Raw genomic sequence first — 25,230 nt, 5'->3', positions numbered from 1 at the left:
TCCTACCTTTGCCTTCAAGAGAATGTCCTTGGGTAGTGTGGCAACGCTTTCAGCATGTTTCTTAAATGTAAATGCTCCCTGCAAGTCCCATTTTGACCATAGACTGTATATAAAAGATAGAGATGGCTTCTGGGTTTAAAACATGAACCCTACTGAACGTAGCTGGTGACGTACCACCCAGAAGTAAATGAATCAATTACTTCTCCAGCTAACCAGATTTTATTTGCAGCAATGTCTACCTATTTGCAAGCAATAGATGTGGGTTATTAAGCAATCACTGAAGTTAAAGTTAATTTAGGTAACGCCTCAAAATATGTGCTAGAAATGTGTCTGGAGGCGTTTTAAAAATGGTTGCTGAGTTGCGACTTGCTTTAAAAAGGACAGTCTATGGTGCTCATTAGCAAATATTATAACATTTGAGACTAAGTTGGTGGATAAAACAAACATTTTACTGGCATAGCTCTTTTTACCCGGTGGAGCTGGACATTTGTTTTCTATTCTAACTTATACCTATCATATCATTATCTCAAACACACAGAAGGCGCTTCAATCAAACAGCTCCTTGTGTAACTGATGACCAGTAGGTGACAAATATAAAAAAAAAGGGGGGTGGGGGGAGCTTTCTGGCTGATTGTGCCATCATGTCAGCTGATAATTCAGGAAGTAGAATACATATGAGTAGATTGGACGGCATTGTTCACTAAATGACAAGATCTGTCTTCCTTTCCGCCTCTTTAATTATCTTCCTCGATTGTAATTACACGTGTGAAGGTCCAGGGAACAGTCACTCTTCTGTTGTATTGTCTACTGCTGCATCTGAAGTTAGATGAAGTTAAATAAACCCACGATGCTGCTGAGACACCGGCTGGCAGTGAAGGGTACTGTCTGCTTTATCAAAGAGCAATGCAGTATTTACGCAAATTATCGAGTGTCATTCATTTTGATCGTCTGCTGCGGTACTAATGAAGTCTGTAAAATGACATGACAAGAAATTACTATTAACTATTTAGCTAACAGTAACTGTTCCACAAAATCCACAATGGAGACGCTGCATAAACAGCTGAGAATGAATACACACTGGGGCTTTCATTAGGAATAGCGATGACAGAAAGTGACCTGGAGATCGATCTTTAAGCAGTCTTGGAATGTATTTCTTAATGAAGCCAATGAATAAATGATTTGAGGTGCTGGGATGAGGAGCCTGATCCCCCATCGGGATGCCTCTTTAGGGTTAGCCACAACCTCAAGGGAATCCTTTGTCTTTCTTTTTGTCCACAAATCTATCTTTTAACACTTTTTCCTCACTCTCCGCCTTTTGTCTTTCTCGACTTACTGCCCCCTCCACCTCTGCGTTCTGCATCTCTGTCCTTCATCGTCTATGATCCTAATCTCTCCTAAACATCTTTTCCTGAACTGTGGGAGCTGGCAGATACAGAAGGCCACCATCAGACTAACTGACTCATCCCGTCATAAACAACTGGTGGGTGTCAGCATGTTGGCGGCCCTCCAGTTTCAGACACGCTCATTTTGACAGGTAATTTTTTTTTGATGCTTATTGTTGTTTTCCCTGTTATTGTTTTTCTTTACGGTGACTTCGTACAGGGGTGGGGGTGGGGGGGGTAAAAGTGCAACTCTCTGAGATCAAGCAATTTTACTCTCTGGACCAGAAAACACAGATGACAGTAATGAAAAGGAGAACCAATTGCTTTTTCATTTCATTTCCACAGGGAAATCAGACTGACACAGGAATAAAGGACCAATAATAATAAAGTTTAAGAAAAGGGCCTATGGCTTTCCATTCCCTAAGCAAACCACAAGTAGCAGCCACTGTGGACAGCACAGCTGCTCAGGGTCATTCACATTATTGGAGGGAAGGCAAGGATGTGAAGCAAGCAGAGGGAAAAATATATATACTTCAGGCTACACAGGAATTTCGAGAAGTACTTCATGGAAAAGTGGTCCAGTTTTAGGAAAAGAAATGAAAGCTGAAGTGATACAAAGTAACAGATAATAAAAAGAGAATATCCTGTTGGGATTTACTTGTAAGATGGACACACAATTCAGGTAAGCTACTGGAGTCCAAAGCCACACACAAAAGCTGATGTTAGTAGTTAACATGATTCTACTTAACTAGTGTTTTTTTAACACTGCATCATTCTATGCTGGGGCATCGTTATATTGCTCATTACGGTAGCACACAGTGCAGCTATCTCCACATGAACATGCGAGTTAATGGGCCACAATAAAGACACCACTGTCTTCATTTTATGGCTCAGTTTTCTAATGGCCTACTTGGCTTTCTTGCTTGTTGTCTCAAAGGAGCCATCTAGGTCTCTTTAAGACCTCCAATATTCTCATCACACTCTTTCCTCCTGGCTCGTGTCTCCCTCCATCCATATTTCCACTCGTCCTCATTCCTATCGTCCTCCCTCCATTCCTGACAGCTACAGGCAGCCGGTGGTAGCCCAGGGCCTTTTGCTGTGCCTTTAGTTTCATTAGCGGGCCCCAGATGCTTAGCTGCTTACAAAATTATGAAGGGCCGAAGCCAACCGCCTCCAGATGGGACCCATCTATATTCAGATGAGCTGTTTCCTCACATTCAGAGCAATCCCACCCTGATGTCCTACAGTGTTGTCAACAAACTTGCTGACAAACACAAACACAAGCAAGTACAAACAGATGCACACATTCAGAGGAAGCCATGTGCACATGTTGTGCACACACTCAGGGCCACCCAGGCAGGAGCACACATACCACACAAGCCACTTGGCTGGTCTGCACTGCTCTAGTGCTCTCTCTATAGGAAAACAATGGCTTTGCTGGTGTACTGCAGTTTGAGCCATTTATTTGACATTACAAAACAGGCAGAAATGCATATTTTAATCAATAGGAGTGACAACTTGAACCATCACCACAGCCAGCCGCTTCACTCAAAAGATACAGCTAGATTGATGCTTGAATATTATGTTTATATTTGAGCACATATACGTCAATTACAGGCCATTTTTATTACAGTGTTTGTGAAAAACAACTCACGGATGATTTCTAATCACCAATGTATACCCAATAGGATTGAATGTAATACTCAGAGACACACACACACACACACACACACGGATTAACAAGGTCCACATCAGGTGTTGGTTCCTTAGGTGTTAAGGAACCAGGACAACCTGATGAGAAGTGGGCTACTGGAACAAGACAGCATCGGTGAGCAAGAGATGAAAATAGGGCGCCGTTGCTACAACGCGTGTAACCCCAGATGAAGAGTTTACATGAATATAATGAGGGACCTATGGCATCTTTGAAACCCAGCATCGAGATTTACGGCGAAACAATTAGTAGCTCAGTGTTTGAACATTTGAAATAAGGAGGAGATAAAGCCACTGACATCAAGACCAGGAAGCTCCTGACCATGCATGGAGGGTTTCACCCCAAGTACAGCATCCTGTCAGTACCACAATCCAGAATGAGACAACAAACATCCATGAATACATCAGGAAGATGGTCCCAACAGATCACGTGCTCGGTGAATACCTCAGGCAGCAGAAACCCAAGAATGACAAGGAAGGGGAGGAACCATCATGGAAGGACAGGCCCCTGAACTGCATGTACCACCGGCAGATAGAGGAAGTGGCTGACATCCAGAAATCCTACCAGTAGCTGGACAAAGCTGGACTGAAAGACAGCACGGAGGCACTAGTCATGGCAGCACAGGAACAAGCTCTGAGCACAAGATCCATAGAGGCTGGGGTCTATCACACCAGGCAAGACCCCAGCTGCAGGCTGTGTAAAGACTCCCCTGAGACAATCCAGCACATAACAGCAGGGTGCAAGATGCTAGCAGGCAGGGCATACATGGAAAAGTATACAGAAACATCTGTGCTCAGTATGGCCTGGAAGTCCCGAGGTCAAAATGGGAGACGCCCCCAAGGGTGTTGGAGAATGACCAAGCTAAGATCCTGTGGGACTTCCAGATACAGACAGACAAAACAGTGGTGGCTAACCAACCAGACATAGTGGTGGTAGACAAACAGAAGAAGACGGCCGTAGAGATAGATGCAGCGGTTCCGCATGACGGCAACATCAGGAAGAAGGAACACGAGAAGCTCGAGAAATACCAAGGGCTCAGAGAAGAGCTCGAGAAGATGTGGAGGGTGAAGGTAACGGTGGTCCCAGTGGTAATCGGAGCACTAGGTGCGGTGACTCCCAAACTAGGCGAGTGGCTCCAGCAGATCCCAGGAACAACATTGGAGATCTCTGTCTAGAAAAGCGCAGTCCTATGAACAGCAAAGATACTGCGCAGGACCCTCAAGTTCCCAGGCCTTGAGGAACCAAAGATCTCAAAATTGGACTAATCAGACCAAAGAACAGATTCCCACTGATCTAATGTCGACTCTAGGGCTGTTCGATATAACGATATATATCAGATGACGATATAAAAACATCTATCGTTTCATTTTACGGCCGGTCCATGTGTGAGCCAGTTTCCTGGTAGCACTTGATGGTTTTTGCAACTGCACTTGGGGCCACATTCAAAGTTTTAGTAATTTTCCAGAGTGACTGACCTTCAGTTCTTAAAGTAATGATGTGTTGTTGTTTCTCTTTACTTAGCTGATTGGTTCTTGTCATAATATAAATTCTAACAGTTGTCAAATAGGGCTGTCAGCTGTGAACTAACCTGACTTCTACACAACACAACTGATGTTCCCAACCCCATTAAGAAGGCAAGAAATTCCACTAATGAACCCTGACAGGCACACCTGAGAGAGAGAGAGACGGGGTAATTTCCTTTTCATGGTGCAGCTTGTCTTACCATAACTTTATTGGCTTTTGGTGCTTTCCACCCCTTTTTTTACACTGCAGACCAGTTTCAGTCCTCAGTCTGATTTCAGATTTCAAAAAGTTAAGTTGCAGATGTGGAAAGCGCTCAGCTTGAGGCTTCATAAGCAGGTCTTCACTAACCAATAAGTGATGTCATGGTGACTAGATCCATCTGTCTGTGGATCTAACACAAGTACTGAATGTTCTCCCTCAGAGGCCTAAAGACATTAAAGCAGAACTCCCCATCGACAGTCTGACCATGGGGAACAAATTCACTGTGTACAACCCTGTGAACACTGAGCATGCTCCTACATGTAGCTGTGTCTCTGATTTGAAACACTACCTTCAGGCTTGCATGCACATACTCTTCACCTGCAAACTGCTGCTTGAGTGGTCGATAGAAACTGTGATATATGTGATCATCAGAGATGGGCAGTAACGCGTTACTTGTAACGCGTTACTGTAATCCGATTACTTTTTTCAAGTAACGAGTAAAGTAAGGGATTACTATTGCAAAAACGGTAATTAGATTACTGTTACTTTCCCGTAGGAACGCTGCGTTACTGCGTTACTAAAACCATGATTTTTTTTGCCAGAATGTCTCATGACAGTGATGTAAGTGAGTGCGACGTTTGTGACTAACAGCTGTGTGCAGATCAACAGTGGATCATATATCCAGTGCGGGAGAGAGTATGAGCGTGCAGCATTTAAAGCGTGGAAGTACTGACCTTACTTTGAGTTTGATTCCATAAAAAGTGACAAAAACATTAGTGTCCGTTGTGCGTGGGAAGAAAACGTCTTTTTACACCGAAAAAAACCCCTAAACTTCCAAGCAAGCACCGGGAGTGCGCTACGATGTAATGGGAAACTCACAGAGAAACTCGCGGATTCTTCCACTGACCGCTGCGGCACACCTGCACCAGGGTAAACCTCCGCCTACCCGACTCCTGCTTTACAGGTGAAAATAGAGCAAAAGGACCTTTGACTTTATTTATTTTCTGCTGTGTTTTACTTGCATCTATTTGAAAGAGTGAGTGTAAACACTATATATATATATATATATATATATATATATATATATATATAATATTTTATTTGCTGGAATGTGCAGAAAATAGGTTTAAATATTAAACAAATTTCTTCCAGTCAGAGAATGTTGCATATAATTAAATTTTTGCTTGATGCATAAAGTTAAAAGATTAAAACTAATAAAACAAGTTTTAAAAAGGGACTTTTCAATTTGATTACATTTTGTATGATGAATTATGCAAAAAAAAAATGAATTGGGCTTAAAGATCTATCTCTTTATCACCTACTCAGGTTGTAAATCGTGTTTTTAAACTACAAACTAAGTAACTAAGTAATTAATTACTTTTGAAAATAAGTAATCAGTAAAATAACGGGATTACTTTTTTGGGGAAGTAATCAGTAATTAATTACCGATTACTTTTTTCAAGTAACTTGACCAACACTGGTGATCATCATTGCAAGCATAAGAAAAACACGGGAGCAACAGGGGACAGTGACGAGATAGTGAAAGCAAGAAGACGGAAAAATCAAAGACTGTTGAAAAATAAACATAACTTGTGTCTGATTGTTGTATATTACATAATTAGGGGAGGGAGACTAAATAAATACATCTTTCACATGTTAAATTGTCCAGTTTCCACCTTTCTCCCTACATAATTTTCCTTTTGTAACTTTAACTCGGACGGAGTAATTAAATCCCAGTCATGAGTTTTGAGACAGGCGAATCCCCCGACTTCACACTTAATTTCGCCGCTCACTTCTTTGACATCCAGACACAGTGAGCAGCACAGAGAGGATACTCATTTCAATAACTTATATAAATAATACAAAGGTGACTAGCCACAAAAAAAAGTTTAAGCACAGATTTAAATGTGGACAAAGCAATAGAGGGAAATTCTCAAATGAGCTAAGAGAGAGAAGTCTTGTCATCAAGAAATGAAAAAATGCAATTAGGGGAACCAGGAGGATTTCCATCAAAATCCTTTTCCAAAGGAGCGAGAAGACTGGTTTTATCTGGCCGTGCTGAAACATCAGTGAAACTGGAACCTCTGCCACACCGCTGTTGACTTAGCTGATCCATTTGAATTCATCACAGTGCCTGCTACACACACACAAACATACACCCACTCCCACTCACACATTCCTGTCTATGGCAGAATGCAGATACCAACCAGGAGTGTCCTAATATGTCCCGTAAACACCTGACAGCATGGCTTTGTGAAACTGCTGAGATATCCATAATGCTTGTGTTGAAGTCAGGGGGTCAATGCGCTGACGTGCTGAGCACACTCAATAAGCTTCAAACAACTTATAGCCAAGCATCAACACCTCAAAATATCTCAAAGTATTCTGCACACCATGCACGACGGACTGCTACATATGCAATGTAAAGCCAGCTGCATGTATATAATATTTCTCTTGGACAAGCTGTTGAACAGTTCGTCTTTTGTCACACTGGGCTTACTACGACAAAACATTTTGCAATGTTCATGAGATCAAGTTTCCTGAACAAAGAGAGGTGAAGGTGAGCTATTCTGCCTACAATACTAAAAGCAGCAGTGACTCACAATACAGTAATCAGGGGACTGTTGGCTGCAGAAAAACTGCAACGCCTCACCTAGTTCATTATAAGATGACACAACCAATTTGTACCTCTGCCTAGTGCAATCTACCAAATCTCCCCTGACAAAAGCATTTAGATTAGAGCGCTTTCAGGGAGGGCTGCGCTGACATGCGTACCCAGCCTGTAAAAGGGGAAATGAAGTGCCTTTTTAATTCTCCTCCAGGCAAACATAAAACTGTCCAGGTAAGTCATTTTGTGGGTTGAATGGAGAGTCAGAAGCAAGTTGCGTCTCTGCCACTATACCCACACACTTTCTCCCAAAACTGCATTTGTGCTATTGTGCACACACCCACAGATACACAAACTCTTGTGCACATCCTTATCCTCATGCAAAAGATTATTAATCTATTTGCTACATTTTGTCCCATTATTTCTCCCACATAATCCTCTTTCACCACCTCTGGCAGCATACTAATGAGTTTCTGTGAACAAGGAAGCTGCACGTGCTGTTGATTGTTTTGATTGGAGCTGCTCCCCCTCTGTCTCGCAGTTGGTCCTACCGAAAAAGAATAAAGGCTCCCAGATGGAAACTAAAAGAGGAAAATGAGAGCGATGCCATTTCCTCTAATAAAACAGAGCTTTGTGATCACTTTCCTCTCTCAATTCTTTGAAGACAACTGGAAAGGCACAAGTGGCCAGAACGTCACTCTATACTTTGGTAAGAGTCAAGAGTAAGTTTGCCGGTATATCAGGTATTCTCTTCTTCTCTTTCCAAATATTCACTCTGACTCAAAGATCAGTCAATTTCCTCTTTTCAGATGATCCAGTCACAGATAATTACAAGTGTGTGCGTTTCACTTTTTCGGGTTTTTATTAAAAGATTGTGTCCATCTCCCTTATCGCGGACAATGTTGACAGAGAGAAACATCATAAAAAGCATTTTTTTTAATTTAAAATTCTTATATGAAAACCCACAGACGGTCAAATGATTGCTACGGTTCACCTTTCCAAAACGGACCTGAGAGTAGAGAAACAGCACCGAACGCAGTCTGTATTTTAAATTAAACACACAGGCCAGCAACATCGAGATAGTAGCTGCAGGCACAGTATACTGTAGGTGTAATAAAAATGATGGTACAGTAGAACGATGCAGTAAAGATCTGAAATTGAGAAATATGGATGTGAAAAGACAGTAAAGCTCCTCGAGTCTCTTGAGGAAGATAGTGGATGTGATCGCCATGGCTCATGTCTAAGTATGACCATAGGGACATGTGCAAACTGAGAACTGGGCAAGTACTAAATATCATAACTAGACGTGGAATTACTCAATTTAACATAGTGAGTTTTAGTATGAAACAAGCAAATCGGACATTGTATAATACCACCGAGACACTTGTTATGGCTAATAATCTTTATATTGCATTCTGAAGACACTATTTGTCTTGTTATATCACATCTACTGGGAGTCATATGTAGGAAGCCAGGACATGTCTGTTTATATTTCCTCAGTGTATACTTATATGCGTGTGACTGTGGTTGGAGGATACGGTGGGGCGAGTGTTTTCAAACAGCAAAGTCGGGGTCGCTTGATGTTTTTATGAAGCGAGTCTGTTTGGAAATCAATCGTTAGTCTCGGTTTTATTGCTCAAATTACCCGAGCCGGTCCTTGTCCTGTTTGCCCTTAATTAACAAGCGTTCAATTCCCCCATTAATTAGCACAAGCTATTAGCTATTTTACATCACTCTTCATTCGCCGACAATTAAAAGGTCTATTATTAAAAAGGCATGCCACATGGTTAATTGTGCAAGTGGCTCAGTGGCTGGGGAGGAGAGGCAAGAGGAGAGGGGAGTGCGGACACACTGAATGTAAAGAGGAGTCAGGCCTTTCTGCTGTGGTTCTGGCACAAGCTTTACAGTCTGTCTGTCTTCAATTCATTGCCTGACACTCTGTCCTCGATAGAGGGACCATCTCCCTCGCTACTATTACACATTTTCAGACCCAAATGGCTCACTTCAGCGCTACGGCAGTTAGAGGTCTGGGATGTGTGTCAGGTGCTGGATGAGAGGTTTCTTTATGAGCTTGACAGGTGCAATTTCCTTCGTACTGCAGGCCTTACAAGTACAAACTCTAAGAAGGGCTAGTTCTCACAGTTTGGTGCTGATTTTTTTCTGTGATTTTATTTTTCTACCTTTCTAATAAACTTAATTGTAATTTTAAAACACAATAAACAATAAAACTGTTGGTTCGAGTGAAATGGGAGCGCCTGACTTGGATATTTGTTGCTACAAATCCTCTCAAATCCAGTCAATATTATTGCATTTATAACCAGGTATTAAAGATTAACTGTGGATTACGTAGCTATTTTTTCATGTGGGACATTGTAGGGGACATTTTTACTGGAAAACCCCAGAAAACTGTCACCCTACAGTAAGACTTTCAACTCACTTCCAGTCCTCAGCATTATAATTTTACTTCACTCTCACAGTGTCTTCCAGCTGCAGCAGAGAGACAACGTCTTGGATGAGCTGCTGTCAAGTTTTCAGCTGTTAAAAAAATTAAAAATTAACATACTTGGTAGGTGGTAAACCAAAATTACTGTTACTCCATATCTTCTGGATGGGTAAACAGGTGCTTTTAAGAACAATACCAGTACCGATATTTGGGGATTTAAATAGCAGTTATAGTGGCTGATACTTTTTTCCCTTTCAAGCATATGAAACACAAACGGTGCGGCTATTTATGAGTTCTTACAAAGACATTATGACAACGCAGTTTACAGAGCCATTGAATATCCCAATACCTGAAATGCAGCTGAGGGAAGGAAGACGTGTACCGTATTTTTCGGGCTATAAGGCGCACTTAAAACTAAAATTTTGTGCCTAATAATGCGGTGTGCCTTATGTATGAATTCTGGTTGTGCTTACTGACCTCGAACCGATTTTATGTGGTACACGGTGCTCAAAAATCTGTCAAAAAATGTTTTAGTACGACTTTGGTAAGCTATGAAGCCACTCCGCTTGATGGATTGTCAGAGCATTACACCTGCCGTAGTCAGGAGCCTCGCAGAGTAATCTGAGTCCAAAAGTCCGTCCACTTCATGTCCCAAAGTCAAACGAACACTGCGGCATCACTAAGAGTTAAAAACTGTCTAAATTCTTTCATCTTTTTTAAAAAAATGATCAGCGTTGCTGCTTTACCAGGTGTAACAATTAAGTTTAACATCCAGGCATCCATGAAAACAGAATTTATGAAATTTAACAGAGTTAGAAGTTAGCAGGAAGTTAGCTCGCTAGTTTCCACCTAAACATGATATAGCATGTTCTGACTGAGAGATTTCTGAATAAATTAAAACCTATACCTCTGCTATCACTTCCAACATAAATCAAGACAGAAAACTAAACAGCAGTGAGGTTTGTAGGTTTACTAAAGTTGGGCTAGCTGGTATATAATGATGTGCTTCATGATCGCTAGCGACACAGCTGCTATGTTAGCATAACACAAACACAGTGAAGCTGGAGGATGAATGCTAACCTTTTTACCACTCTATAAAAGTTAACGTGAGGGTTCCCAATGGTTAGGGACAAATGCAATCGCATGTCACGATGCTGTAAACGGACCAAACTTCAGTCAGGAGAACAACTGAGATAATCCATCCACAATACGAGGTTAGTCATTAATATACTGCAACAACATGGGAATAGAGCAGCTGGGAGAGGATTCAACATTAATGAATCAATGGTACAGAAGTAGAGGAAGCAAGAAGAATGAGTTGAGAAAAGTTTGACTTATCTGACTGTTTTGTTTCGCTTAATGCGCCTTATTGTCCGAAAAATACGGTACATTAAAGTTATGCAAAAAGTTGAGATGACAAGACAATGGGGGAAAAATGAACATAAAAAAAAACTGAATTAAAGTAAGCAGAAGTAAGACAAACCAAGGAAAACATGGGACATAAGAGGGAGGTGAGAACGGAAACACAAGAGGACAAATATAACACTGTAAAGACATCCAAAGGTGAGCAGGGAGCGGCACATAGAGCGATGGAGGTATCCTTTCTCTTTTATTCCCCGTGTCTCACCTCTCCTTGCCCCTCACCCTCTGCCAGGACATACCAGGTGGTGAGGAAAACAAGCGAGACGCACCATTGCTGATTGACAGAACAATTACTGCTAACACTCACCCGGATGGAGAGACAGACATCTCCAAATAGAATTTCACTAAGCTATTGCATCACACGCTTACAGGAAGGATTGTGGCTGAGAAGCAAAACGACGCTGACTGACTCATCGACTGACTAACTCTGTCTGTCTCTTGGAGCTGAGCACAATTGCTTGAAAAGCAGGCTTCTGTTTTATTGTTGACTCCTATAAAGAAAAGGGGAAAAAAGCATTTACCCTTGCCCAAGGTTGACTGGTTCTAACTTTAGAAGCAATATTTGGCAACCTATTTCCTCCAACTCTGACTGTTCATCTGCTGGCTCAGTTAGAGGTGTAGCTATTTTTATCCATATACCTACTGAGTGTCGAAAAACTGGAAAGTTAATTAAAAGTCACACTGCAGATCTTTATATTCCCGATATTTTTGGGGGGGAATTCAAATTCCCAATAATATCGAAAACAAATGTAAAATCTAAATTATCTGCTGTACAGTGTAAAGCTTAAAGAATTTGCAAAACAAAACTTTATTTATGACGCTGGCTGGTTATAAAGCCACTCAGTTCCTAGACTAATTGCTGTATCGTAGCCCAGATCAGAGTTATTGATCATAAAGTTAATCGATCACTTATCAACCAAACAATCTCCACTCGGGGTTCATAAATGTGAGAATTTACACTACAAACTGATGTTTGGGGGCTGGACTGTTGGATAAATAAAACAAGACATCTGAAGTGGTTGTGCTGGACTCCGTGACTTATTATTCACATTTAAACTTTAAACTTTTTTTAAAATCTGCATGTTAAACGAAACAAAAATAACTGCTAGCAGTAGCCCTCTCATGCAAGGCTGAAAATATCTTCCACTTTCTGTGCCGTCGTCCTGTGCTCTCTAGTCTTACCCCACTCCCACACGAGACTCTGCATGAGGCATCTGCCGGTTGATGCAGTCAGTCTCATGCAACCGTCTTGGCCATTACCCCACCCCACGGCATTCTGGCCTCCAGCAGCTGCATTACACCACGCTCTTTGATTTTCTAATTAGCTTATCCCAGAAAATAAGGATGCTGAGCAATTCTTTGCTCTAGCAGTCTAACAACTAGCAGACCGCAGGGAGTGCGGTTGGCACCTAGTGTCACCAAGGGGGCTGTTGTGTTCGACACACTAGTACGAGAAAATATGGCTCACTCTCTTTCCTTTGACTTGCAAACAGTGAACTTGAAATTGATTTGTAATTCCACGAGCCAAATCGCAGTACCAAATAAAACACAAATGTTATGACAAAAGGAACCTCTTTGCTAAAGCTGACGGTCAACTCAATCTTGAAAAACTTCCTTGGCAATCATATAAGGATTAATGTAAACTGTAGTCATTTTAAATTAGTTTATTCAACAACATATTTGAAACCTATAGCTCTGTTTCAATGTGATAAAATACAGTGACCTCTGTCAGCTCACAGCTGGAGGAGTCATGGACGAAAAAGGGATGGAGTAAGGGATGGAGGACAGATCCTTCCACCTGTAGCAACAAACGTCCTGCTGGACTGTAATCTGCCAGTTGTCTCTCTCTGAAATGCCCAGCTTAGCCGAAACCAGCTGAGCCCTGCAGCCTCTAGCACCAAACGATGCTGGGGCCCCAGGACATAAGGCACCTGCACAGGGAGATAAAGGCTTCAACTCCTGAGCTAATACTGACGATTCTTTTGATAAATACAGACATTGGGTGGTGGGCGGTGGGAGTCAGAGGGCAACCTTTTCCCGCTTCCCTCCCCCGCCTACCTGTCTCAGTAATCTCTTTCTTGTACTTTGTGTTTTTCTTCCTCTATCCTTTCTGTCTTTTTCTGCAAGTCTCCCTCTCTCTTTCCATCTCTCTCTCTTTCTCTCTCTCGTACCTTCTTCATCCTGTCTTGTGTGAGTTTGGATCAGACAGGCGAAGCTCTCCATGCTCTGCCTTTTTATTTATTCCATATCTGTAGCTGTCAAAAAGAAGATTGCTACTTTAGGAGCTGTCTGCGCTTTGTTGTGCTCATGGAAAGTCAAATAGAGGAGGTTGTGTTAAAAGCATCTTGACCACTTTGTGGGGACACAAACAATGTCAGCTGTGGTCCTGGACGCCCCTGACAGTGGAAAATGTCTCTACGAGTGCAGGAGACATTATGCCCTCTTAGATGCCACAGTGCTGAGGGGAGTGGTTAAAACAGTATTAGCCTGAGGAGGTAAATGGAGTCAGGCCTCAGTAACGTCACCTCCTGCTGCGTCTGTCACTTAAACACTTTTTTATGAGCGCTGATTGGAACATAAACATGGGCAAGGTTGCATGATTAGTGTATTTAGAAAAGCTTTGGGAACTAAATGACCCAATGAGGGCTCTGCGCAGATTAACTCCTCAGCAATTCAAGATTATGTCAAATGAGAAGTTAAGGCTATGCAGAACCAGGTTTTCATCACCTGGGACATTAATTACCTGAAATTATCATATAAATTACTGTGGATTTAAACTGTCGTCACAGTAGCCTATTCGGCAGGATAAATAAACTTACCTGAAAAAAACCCCCACAGATTTTAAAGCAAACGGCTGCTAGCTTCACTTGTAAATCAGTCAGTGGCAGGAGACAATGGGAGAGGCTGGTGCGCTGTGATAAAGCCATACCCCTACACGCACAACAGACAAACTTGCAACTACTACATAAAATCAAAACAGAAGGAGCCAGGAGGCCGAGCTAAGCTGCATCGTGTTGTTCTGTACTGTACTGCAGGCAGCAGTTCATCTTTCCACTTCTCTGGTGTCGTGCCCATTGTCTCTTCCCATTAGCCTGCGACCGGCATGCTACGGCATGGTTGGTGCGAGCGCTAGGCTAGCAGACGCACACAGCTCAGGGTGGCAGATGCCTGGCGTTTCTGCGGATGCCCTCCATCAACTGATGACAGATGTCAGGGCTTCTCTTGGATGGCAACACTTCATCACGCTATCCTGTTCTTCGCCCCACTGGATACACCAGTCTGCTTGGCAGACGCTACGCCCAACCCCACCGCACCCTCCCTGTTCCCTCCTGCCATACCTATCCATTCACACGCACGCACACACACACACACACATATATATATATGCATGCAACCATACACACACATTTCTGCATCCATCAGTCAAGCGTTATTACATCAGACAGCCATCATACTGGCAACCAATGGATCACATGCTAATGCACCCAGACGCATCCACTCTGGAAATCTAAAGTATCAGTCTTTAGGGTGTGTGTGTGTCTGTCTATGTGCTTAGGAATGTGTGGGTCAGCTGCCAGGTGGAGAAGAAAAGTATTTCAAAGTTGCAGAAAGTCTATAAATACTCTGTTCTAGTAGGACAATATTAAACAACAATCGGAGCACTAATTTTTTAACATATTGCGTCTAGGAATGCTGCTTATGTCGTTGCAAACTTACCATTTTGGCCTGCTGGTAGACTTCACTACAGGGGACATGCCGTCTCTGTACAGGCTCTTTGTCTTGGAGAAGTTGACCACATTGAAAATGACCCTCTGAAAGAAAAAACATTAAAAATTTTCAAAGCTAGTAGCAGCATAAAGACAAGTGGGTTCCAGACAGAGTTATCATAAGGGTTTTAAAGGGGTGTTTTTTAGTTTTTAAATTCTGGTTTTCAAATCAGTTTAGTTTCAGTTTCAAAGAGTGTATAATTTTAACTATTTTTTTTCTATTACTTTCAGTGTTAGTTCTAGTCTGTCTTATAACAGTAGAATAACGCGGTATATAAATCAAACAACGTCAGACACACTTCCCTAACTTAACGAACACGGAGCCTCTGTGTGCTTGTGTAGAGATTAACTTTAATTCGTTTTGTACGTTAAAAAATATAATTGCAGTAATTCTGATGAGTTTTATGGCTTAGTCACAACTGAATAAAATGTCTAGTTTCCAGTGATGCAAGGATTTATTTTTTGTATTTGGTGACTGATTGGAAGTAATTACAGGGACCACCTGGTTGCCCAGAGGATAAGCATTCAGCAACTTCAACCTGTCTCCAAGCAATTGGAACCAACTTGGACAAACTTCAGTCACTCTTAGATTGACTGGAGAAAGTTTGCAAATAACTGCCATCTAATTTTTAAATGCAGAAAGATCGCCAACATGTTGGAATCAATACGAATTAGTTTGCACGGATGAATGCAACTCATCTGCGATGCATGTCACTGTTTGTGGAGGAAATTCTGAATTTTGGTTTCAAATCTGTGAAATTCGGCTGGGATTTGAGTGGAAGCAGTCGATGTTCAGTTCTGCTTAACGTGAATTTCTCTGTATGAAAATGGAAACAGATTTGTAACAGATGGTATCAGATGTGTTATTTTTTTTATCACACTTATTATTATATAATTATAATATTAGAAAAAACAGATTGTATGTAACTGACAACTTGGCCCATTCAATCGCAAACTATATCTGTGATTGAACTATATTTTTTATACTACTTATACAGCAACTGTTGACTCTGTTATCTGTTACATGTATCAGTACATGGTTTGGCAACCTTTCTGTCAAGCTGAGATCCCAAATTCAAAATTTGATTAAAAGATGGTTGGGATGCTCCCTTCATCTTCCCTCCAGGAGCTTTCCGAAGAGTCAGAGGTAAGGTAAGCCACCGCCGGCTTACAACACCAACTGTCTGCCATCTATAATCCAGTTTAGGGATCCCTTCCCAGACGCCTTAACTCCCACTCACATCCTGGGCCATTTGACCTCACTAAGTCACATGATAGGGTGGGGCTAGGTTTCACAATGAGTTCACCTGAAACCTTGGCTGATTGTGCCCTACGCCCGTTTTCACACCTCAGCTCGTGTGATTAGGTAGAGGATCAATAGAGGGTCCATGTCCCTCTAGGGGAGACACTCCCATAGGGCTTAAATCTGGGACTCTCCACCATTTGACCCTTGAACTGAAGAAGCTTCTCAGATGAGCGGTGAAACGTCTTAAAGCAAATGCATGCCTGTATTTGTATAGCACTTTACTTAGTCCCTATGGACCCCAAAGCGCTTTACACTACATTCAGTCATTCACCCATTCACACACTGGTGATGGCAAGCTACAGTGTAGCCACATCGGCCCTGGGGCGCACTGACAGAGGCGAGGCTGCCGGACACTGGCACCACCGGGCCCTCTGACCACCACAACAACGGGTGAAGTGTCTTGCCCAAGGACACAACGACCGAGACTCTTGGAGCCGGGGCTCGAACCGGCAACCTTCCGATTACAAGACGAACTGCCAACTCTTGCACCAAGGAAGCGGTGGTTGCAGCCATGTCCCTGTCTTGGAAGCAACCATTCCAAAGGCAATGAGAGTGTAAGATTATTGCTTGATTGCAATAATTTTGGTCTTGCCACAGTCTTTAACCACTGTTTTCCCTAACGTAGTTTTTATTTTAGTTTTTCTAAAATACCCTTTCGGGTGTTTTGTTTGTAGTACTGCAACATATCACCGAAGTGAAAAAATATAATGCAAAAACGATGGTTGGAAGAAGACAATGAGAAAATCAGCAGCTGTAAAGATATGAGACGTTCAAATATACAGAAATTTTTTTTATTTGCATTTCAATTAAGAAAAAGGAACTTAACACCCTGTCCGGCCTTCAAGAACGGCAGAATACAATTTTACAAAAAACTTTTTTTCAACACAAAACCATCACAAGCCTGGGTTTGTATGTGATTATAATTATTAGAATCCAGCTAGACGTGACGTTTAAAGCAATAAAAACAACCCCTTTCCAATCATTTCTGCCACATGTTGCATGAAAAAGACTGAAAAATATAAACCTGTAACTGAAGAAAAATCTCAGATGGAGGTTGTCAGAGCAACACAGATAACACACAAAATCACAAAAGATTAACATTACAGTTAGGAAATAAGGCAGCTTTAATATCCTGCAGATGATCCCATGTTGTGGTAACAAAGTTCCCGATAAAAGGCAGCAGCTCCGAGGAGTGCCAGCCTCTAATCTGGGAGGACATTATGGTTCTCCCCATAGGGATGCTGCCAGGCCCAAAACATTCAGCTCTGCCTGGAGCGCAGAGGAAAGTCATGGTGTCTGGCGTTTCACCTCCTCTGGTCTGGTCTACTTTTTACAGCTAGAATATTTTGGAACACCCCTTCCCTCATTCCTCCACTGTGATTAGGATCAGGACGAGTGGGAAAATGTGGAGGGAGAAATAAATCAATATATTTTTGAAAAAGTCAAATTAAATGAATGGCAATGGTAATGCTGCGGTGAGCTAAATGAATCCTATTGATGGGGCATATCAAATTACCAACTAAGTCCAGGTGGTGGAAGTTAACTGGATGCTACTGAAATCCTATTACAGACTCCCCACCCTTCTCTCCCTTCTCTTCTTTCTCCTCTCCCTCCCCCTCATTCATTTCTCCCCTTTTTTTCCTGTCTAGCATCAGAGGAATGGGGATTGCGGATTGTGGCAGGCTGATTCAGACTTAGGTAAAATGACATCTAACTGATGTTGAGACTGGCAGCAGGCTCCTGTAGCAGGGAGATAAGACCATTGCTGCTGGCATTTCAATTACACTTTACTGCCCCGCACATCTGTTGCGAGAGCTACTTTTCAGCCTTTTCCCCTCAGGCAAATACAGCCTTACTCTGACTCCACTGGCTTTCTTTGACTGCACAGCCTCTTTCCTCATTCTTTATCCACAACAAATTCAGATTGTCTTCCTCCTTAGATTCACTCTACCCACTGTTTGTAATCTATTTGTTCGGCCTGTTTAACTCAGAGGGAGCTAAGACTGGACAGATGACAGAGACACGGGCATAAGGAAGAAATAGACGACTTAATCACAGGCACAGTGATACACAAAACGAGAGTGAGAGACAGGCGAGGAGAAAAAAAGTAGTCAGGTAGATACACCAGAACACACAGAAAGACAAAGTGACAGGAAGATAATTGCACAACTGAGATAAACAGGGGTGAAAGAAAGCTATCGTGGATAGGAATGGAAACTACCTGTGCTGCATGGACTCATGGTAACAGGTGGACTGGTATGTAGGTAGACAGGGAGGAATACAAGTCTCCAGCTCTTTTTGATTTGTGAAATTGGATTAGAAAGTCAGTGTGTAATCTATTAAACACGAGGAATGCTTAAAAGCAGGGTATCACTGGACCACTTACGTACCAGACAAATGAAAGAAGATGTGTATTACAACTTTCAACATTCGGGGTTACATTATTCCATTGGATCTCTATCTGCTATTGTAGCGTAACAACAGATGTTTGGTGGAGGCTTGACGATTTTTTAGTATTAAAATCATTTGAAGGTATGCCTTCTACTACTATAAACTACTATATAGAGGAAAGACAAGAACATAACAAAAGAAAGATCACTACAACAGAGAAGTCATTACAGATGTTATGGACTTATCCAAGACTGCATCAATTCTGGCAGTCAATTTACAATATGTTCTCTTAAATACTAAAAGAAGCAATGAAACCCTCCACTCCTACATCTGGTCTTGCACTACAAGGCGCACATCATTTCACAATCGTAACATGCTATCCTTCTGCACTTTCACTGGCCATGCAACTCAACTGGAAGGACTGTCTCCCATTTTCTCACTGGATTACAAAAAAACTCAAACACGATGCAATCTTTTAAAATCCAGCACGCATTCTCCTTGACGATTTTTTGACATGTGCAGAACAGAAGCAGTTGTAACATGTAACTTCTGAATTGTTCAGTCGTGATGTGCTTTTCACATTTGACTTCTTCAAGGTCAATCAATTGTACTGACTACATAGCGGGGGATATGTGGTGATTCTAAATATCACATTACTTTCAACTACTGACCTTTTCGACAAAATCAAACGCACGCTCCTTGCACAGATTTCCTGAGCTTCAACTTAACCGATGTTCCTTCTTGGATTCAAGATGCTTCTGTTCGTTCAAAAAATGTGTGATCTGAGAGCTGTGCTTTCAGATGCTGTGAGTAACATCAACTGGTTTGTTTCTCAGGTCACCAAACGTTTACTGCATGTCATGTCATCTCTTTCTGCTATCCAAAAAATGTAAAAAAATAAATAAATAAAATAAAATACCCAATGAAAAACAAAATCAACTTAAAAAAATTGTGTGAAAATCCTATCAAATTACTGACAGATGTGAAATTACTCTTTTCCTGGTGCTTTAAAAGTATGTTTGCAGTACTTTTCAATGCATCTTTTCAGTACCGCCTTTAACAGGGTTCATCCACTAACACCTTTCATGACTTTAATATTGCAACAACTCCACAGGAGAGAGAACAAAAATGCAGGACACACCAGAGGCAGAGAGAGTAAAATCCAAATCCTTTAATCCAGGCCTAGTTCATACATGGAAGTGCAGTCGGTAGGAGCAAAGAATTGCAGCAAGAGACAAGCAAAATGGTCCAGAAAGAGGCAAAAGCCAAAAGATCATACATGAGACAGAAAAACTGAGGAACAATTGTAACTACTATGAGATATACGAAATCAAGCTGGAACGCTTCATTACAAATTAGAAGTGTTGGACAGAAAACAACAATATACCCTAAATTCTAAGAATCTTGTGGACGCTGTATAATGTGAATAAAAACAGAACGCAGTCATCTGCAAATCTTATAAACCAATAGTTTATTCACAGTAGAGCACTGAAAACACATCTAATGTTTAAACTGAGCTTATTTTTGATTTGATGTCAACAAAACATGTCAAAAATGTTGGGATGGGGGTAACAAAAGACGTGGTACTAGTGGGCAGAGTGACAAATCTGCAAAAAACACAACTAAATTGTGCTGCAGCAAAGACTTTGAATATGCCATCATCTACAGTACAATAATATCATCTAAAGATTCCAGGCGTCTAGAGAAATCTCTGTTTGCAAGGATCAAGGCTGAAAATCAATACAGGATGCTTTTGATCTTCAGGTACTCAGGCAACACTACATTAAAAAATGTATGATTCTGGCAGGTAAAGTCACTGCATGAGCTCAGAAACACTTCCAGTAATCACTGTCCAATAGGGCAGGGCAATATGGCCAAAAATATTTATCACGATATACATTTGAAAATTTGCGATAACGATATAACTGACGATATAATTGGTGTGAGACAAAATACTTTACAATTCCACAATTTTATTAGTGCAAAAAAACCCCATCAATTTATTTTCACTTAAACAAGCAGCTGTTTTTTTATGGGCATTAAAGCTATATAAAAATTTAACAGTGCAAATGCAAATTCCTTGCTGAGAGTTTAGCCAAAAGGCCTTTCCAGTGGAAATGGGCTGACATATACTAAGCATAACCATGTATAATATCCACAAAAGTTAGAAAGAGGTGCTTTGCAACATGAAACTGCAGTGTGCCAAATAAATAAGTCAACCATGTATTTTTCGGACCATAAGGTGCACTGGATTATAAGGCGCATTAAGCGAAACAAAACAGTCAGATAAGTCAAACTTTACTCAACTCATTTGTCTTGCTTCCTCCACTTCTGTACCATTGATTCAATAATGCTGAATTCGCTCGCAGCTGCTCTATTCCCATGTTCTACTGTGCGACTGATAGCCTTGAGTTTAAAATCTGCTTCATATGCATGTCTCTTAACAGGTGCAATTTTGGGGTCCTTATACACACACAATACGGTAATATTATGTTGAAGCACAGTACGTATTTCTCCGCGAGGCTCTTGACTACGGTAGCCGTAATGCTCCGACAATCCATCAAGCGGAGCGGCTTCATAGCTTACCAAAGTCGTACCAAAACATTTTTGACAGATTTTTGAGCGCCAAGTACCACATAAAATTGTTTCGAGGTCAGTAAGCACAACTGGAATTCATACATAAGTCGCACCGCATAATAAGGCGCATCGTCGATTTTTGAGAAAAAAAGGCTTTTAAGAGCGCCTTATACTCCGAAAAATACGGTAATAACGACCGCCGGCTTGCATGTTCTACAAAAAGAAGTACTTTGGTTGGGTTAGGGTTAGGGTTGCTATCTGACGGACAAAAAACAAACCAGTTCCACACCACTGAAGTTGCACAATTTTTACAAACCAATTCTGGTTCATCTGTTTCATTCAACAATTACTTCAAGCCAACATAAAAATAACCACGGGAAAGCATTTAAACAGACATTATTAACACATTTACATGTATATATGTATTAGCCACCTAGCTTAATCGTTTCCGACAATTAAGGACCGTGGACTGTACTTAATACGTTTTTTTGCTCACTACCGACTTTGTGACTTTATATATATTTTCTCCGCTGCTGGTAATGCAGTTTCTGCATGCAGTAATGCAACTTACTGCATAGAGAGGCAAAGCATGTAATGGACACGTTGGACTGGCATGTCTATTGCTGTGATACTGGGTTGCATTATCTGTGAACACACTTCACCGTGCCATCCAAAAGCACTGTGTTCATTACAGGTTTTATAGTAATATATGCTCCCATCCAGATGTCTTTTTCAGAGAAGGCCTTGCATATTTCAGCAAGACAAAGTAAAACTGCATACCACATCTATTACCACAGCATGGCTTCATAGTAAAGCAGTCCAGTTGCTAAACTGGCCTGCTGGATTGTTATGGTGCCAAAATCCTATATCAGACAAGAGTGGGACAACATTCCTCTCCCAAAAGAGCAGCAACTGGTCTCCAAATGGAAGAACTAAAACTGGGCATTTTAACTAGAGACCGGCCCACCAGGTATTATAGGAAAAGCCATAAAGCCTTTGAAAGAAAACAAATGCTGTTGTGACAGTGATGTCTGTCTTGTTGGTATATGTATGATTTCTATACATTTTACATCAGATAAAAACTTTGGTTGTAAGATTCAGATAATTATTTATTAAAAGCAAGACATTTTAAATGAGAATAAGAAAGAAAAGTATTTCTTTCTGCCCCCCTTTCCCTGTTAATACCCTACCTGCCCCCCTGGCAAAAGCTTTGCTAGACCCGCCCCTGCACAGTTACCAGCTGTCAGCTACTTAGAAAAGGATCCTGGTGTTATTTGTCTCTCAGAAACAGTTCATAACTTCCCTTCAACTCATTCATGTCACCTAAAAGGTAAACCTGTTTCTCCATCACCTGTTCAGCTCTGATGATTCAGTAAGGACATCTCCTGGTTTCATCTACATGTTTCCCTCTCACCACATATCCAGATCGACATCATGACCAGCAGCTTTACAGCTGTGGCTCCAGCAAACATCGGCTGATACTAGAAATTAATATTAAATAAATTCTAACAGCAGCTGATCAAGCTTAAACGTGCTGCTGTTGTTTAACACGACCTCCGCTGGTTTCCTCTTTCTGCCGCAAAGTGGGTGATAAACAAACAAGAGAGAAAAGCCGATCAGCTGATCATTGATCAGTTTCATGATTGAAGTAGCAACAGGGGAGGGAGTTGGAGAGAATGGGAGAAGAAGAGGCAGCTGTGCAGCGTAAAGATGCAGAATAACTCCAGCTTTGTGTCTTTTTCAATTCTAGCTGAAGTACGGGACAAACTGCGTTCCTTTTCAGCTCAATACGAAACGTGCAATATTTTCTCTGAATGAGGGACCATTCCATTTTTTAAGGGGCGGTTGGCAACTCTACTAACTAACCTTATGAATAAAATAAAGTTCACTATCAGTAACATCATAGCACCCACCCAGCTGTATAGAAACTCCGTCATGCTAGCTAGTACGCAGTACGAGTTATTGTATCTGACAGTAAAAATTTAGCACAACGAAAATAAACTCCACCTAAACTTGGTTTATATCTGACCCAGATAGACTGAAGTTCAGTTCACCTGACACTCGGACCGGCGGCCGCCTCAGGTCTCTCCTCCTCCTGCCTCCCCTTTCCCTCATCCACCTGCTGGCCTCTGTGGAAGCTCCGCCATAGCCACCACCAAACAACGGAGTTATTTTTACACACCGGCCAGCATCTGGCCAATCCACCACCTCTCATTGTTCATGCCGTTACAAAAAAACTAAAACAACAATAACAAAAAAACACCAATCGGCCCATAAAAACAAAAAATCACCATAGCTGGATAACCAGTCCAGCTATGGTCGTGCCATCAGTTAACCCTTCGTGTGCCAGCTGTGGAACGCGTGCCCAGAGTTGCCGACCCCTGTACCAGAGAAACACCCATTTCACCAGCAAACACAAACAACACAGCACAGTAAGTATGTGCAAGTAGCATGATATCTGAGTGTGGATGTGAACTTTTGAGCGAAGCCTGAGCACATCTGAGCATTGCTGTGTTTCCTTTTTTGCACGTTTGTCAGACTTACATGTTTCAAATCGTTGAACAAATTTTAATATTAGGCAAAGATAACCAGAGTAAATACAAAGTGCAGTTTTTAAATGATGATTAAATTATTTTGTTGATATAGTATCATCAAGGTGCTTAATATTGTAAGGTAAAGACTACAAAAATGCAGAGCACTGTATGTGTGGCAGAGGTGTGGTCCCTGGCTCAGCTGCATGAGGGGTGGTGCAGTGAGCTCAACGGGCGGTGCCATGGAGGTTGGGGAACAGGTGAAGGTGATTCATCTAACAAGGTCTTTCCCTTTTTATAGCGAGGTCGGAGACCAGAAGAGGAGGTGTGTGTGAGGACAGCTGGAGAGCTGACCACGCTGGGACATTGGTCACAAATAAAGCCATAAACAACTGTGTGGGGTCCGAGTTATTCACAGTATGCTCTAGGTAAGACTGATGGGTGCCCTTTAAATAAGGTATATAAATTAATAACAAGGAAAACCTGGAGCCATTGCAGAGAAACGTGAGTGATATGATATGACCATATAGGAATTTCTCTGTTTACTAAGTCATGTCAGTGGACAGATATCCACCAATCCTACACTTAGATCTGATCTCCATCCAAATCTGGCTCAACAGGTTAGACTGGTCAACTGATTGTTGATCAATGCTCATCTATGGTGCCAATCAATTCAATTCAATTCCATGTTGATCAGTGTTGAACATGCCACGTGTCAGCAACAGTGCATCAGGAGAGCTAACATAGTTAAAAGCAAGAGGTCAGCAGTTGTGAGATATTTCACACTGGCTACACAAACAACTTCTCTCTCGTATGTTTGCGATAATGTTTACATGGCTGAAGAAGCTGAAATGACGATGCTTTCGTTCTCTCCTACTCACTCATGCTTACTTTCATTAAGGTTAGTGTAACACTTGTGGTGTACACATAACACACTATCATTTTCAATATATTTTCCACTTCACCTTTCCACTGCACACACAATGCGCATACTGAAATATTTTTTCTTTTATTTCTCCTTGTCCATTTGTTATCTATGATTTTAGTAATAAACACCAGTTCATTTTGTATTTTTTTTGTTGTTAGATCGCATTAGGAAAAGCAATATTTAAGTCGAGCCCGGTGCTGCGTTGCCATAAAAGAATGAAAGAGATTAATTCCTGTTCTTTTTTCCCTTGAGTAAAAAAACACAGGTTAATAAATTAACACTGCTAATTGATCAGTACTGGGTTTTGATGGATAGACAAAGCCAAGATATTGTGATCAATGTAGATAGAGATCCTTTATTAATCCTTTGCAGGAAATTACATTTCAATGGCAGCTTCCACACAGACACAACATCACACTACAAAACAATATTAATTTCT

The 25,230-nt window shown here is 41.4% G+C and overlaps 1 protein-coding gene across 1 annotated transcript in view; it reads right to left on the bottom strand.

The window, feature by feature from the left end:
* Positions 1–25,230, bottom strand: part of agbl4 (AGBL carboxypeptidase 4) — a 346,701-nt gene that overhangs the window by 189,409 nt on the left and 132,062 nt on the right. Inside the window, exon 4 of the mRNA XM_084920463.1 lies at positions 15,009–15,103. Within this exon, the coding sequence (XP_084776589.1) occupies positions 15,009–15,103 (95 nt within the window). The remainder of the gene's footprint in view (positions 1–15,008; positions 15,104–25,230) is intronic.

The sequence above is a fragment of the Perissodus microlepis genome, chromosome 23 (assembly GCF_051167445.1).
Source record: "Perissodus microlepis isolate ML-2025 ecotype Zambia chromosome 23, ASM5116744v1, whole genome shotgun sequence".
NCBI classification, from domain to species: Eukaryota; Metazoa; Chordata; class Actinopteri; order Cichliformes; family Cichlidae; genus Perissodus; species Perissodus microlepis.
Note: the sequence above shows the minus strand (reverse complement) of the source record. Positions and strands in the feature narration are given on the sequence as shown.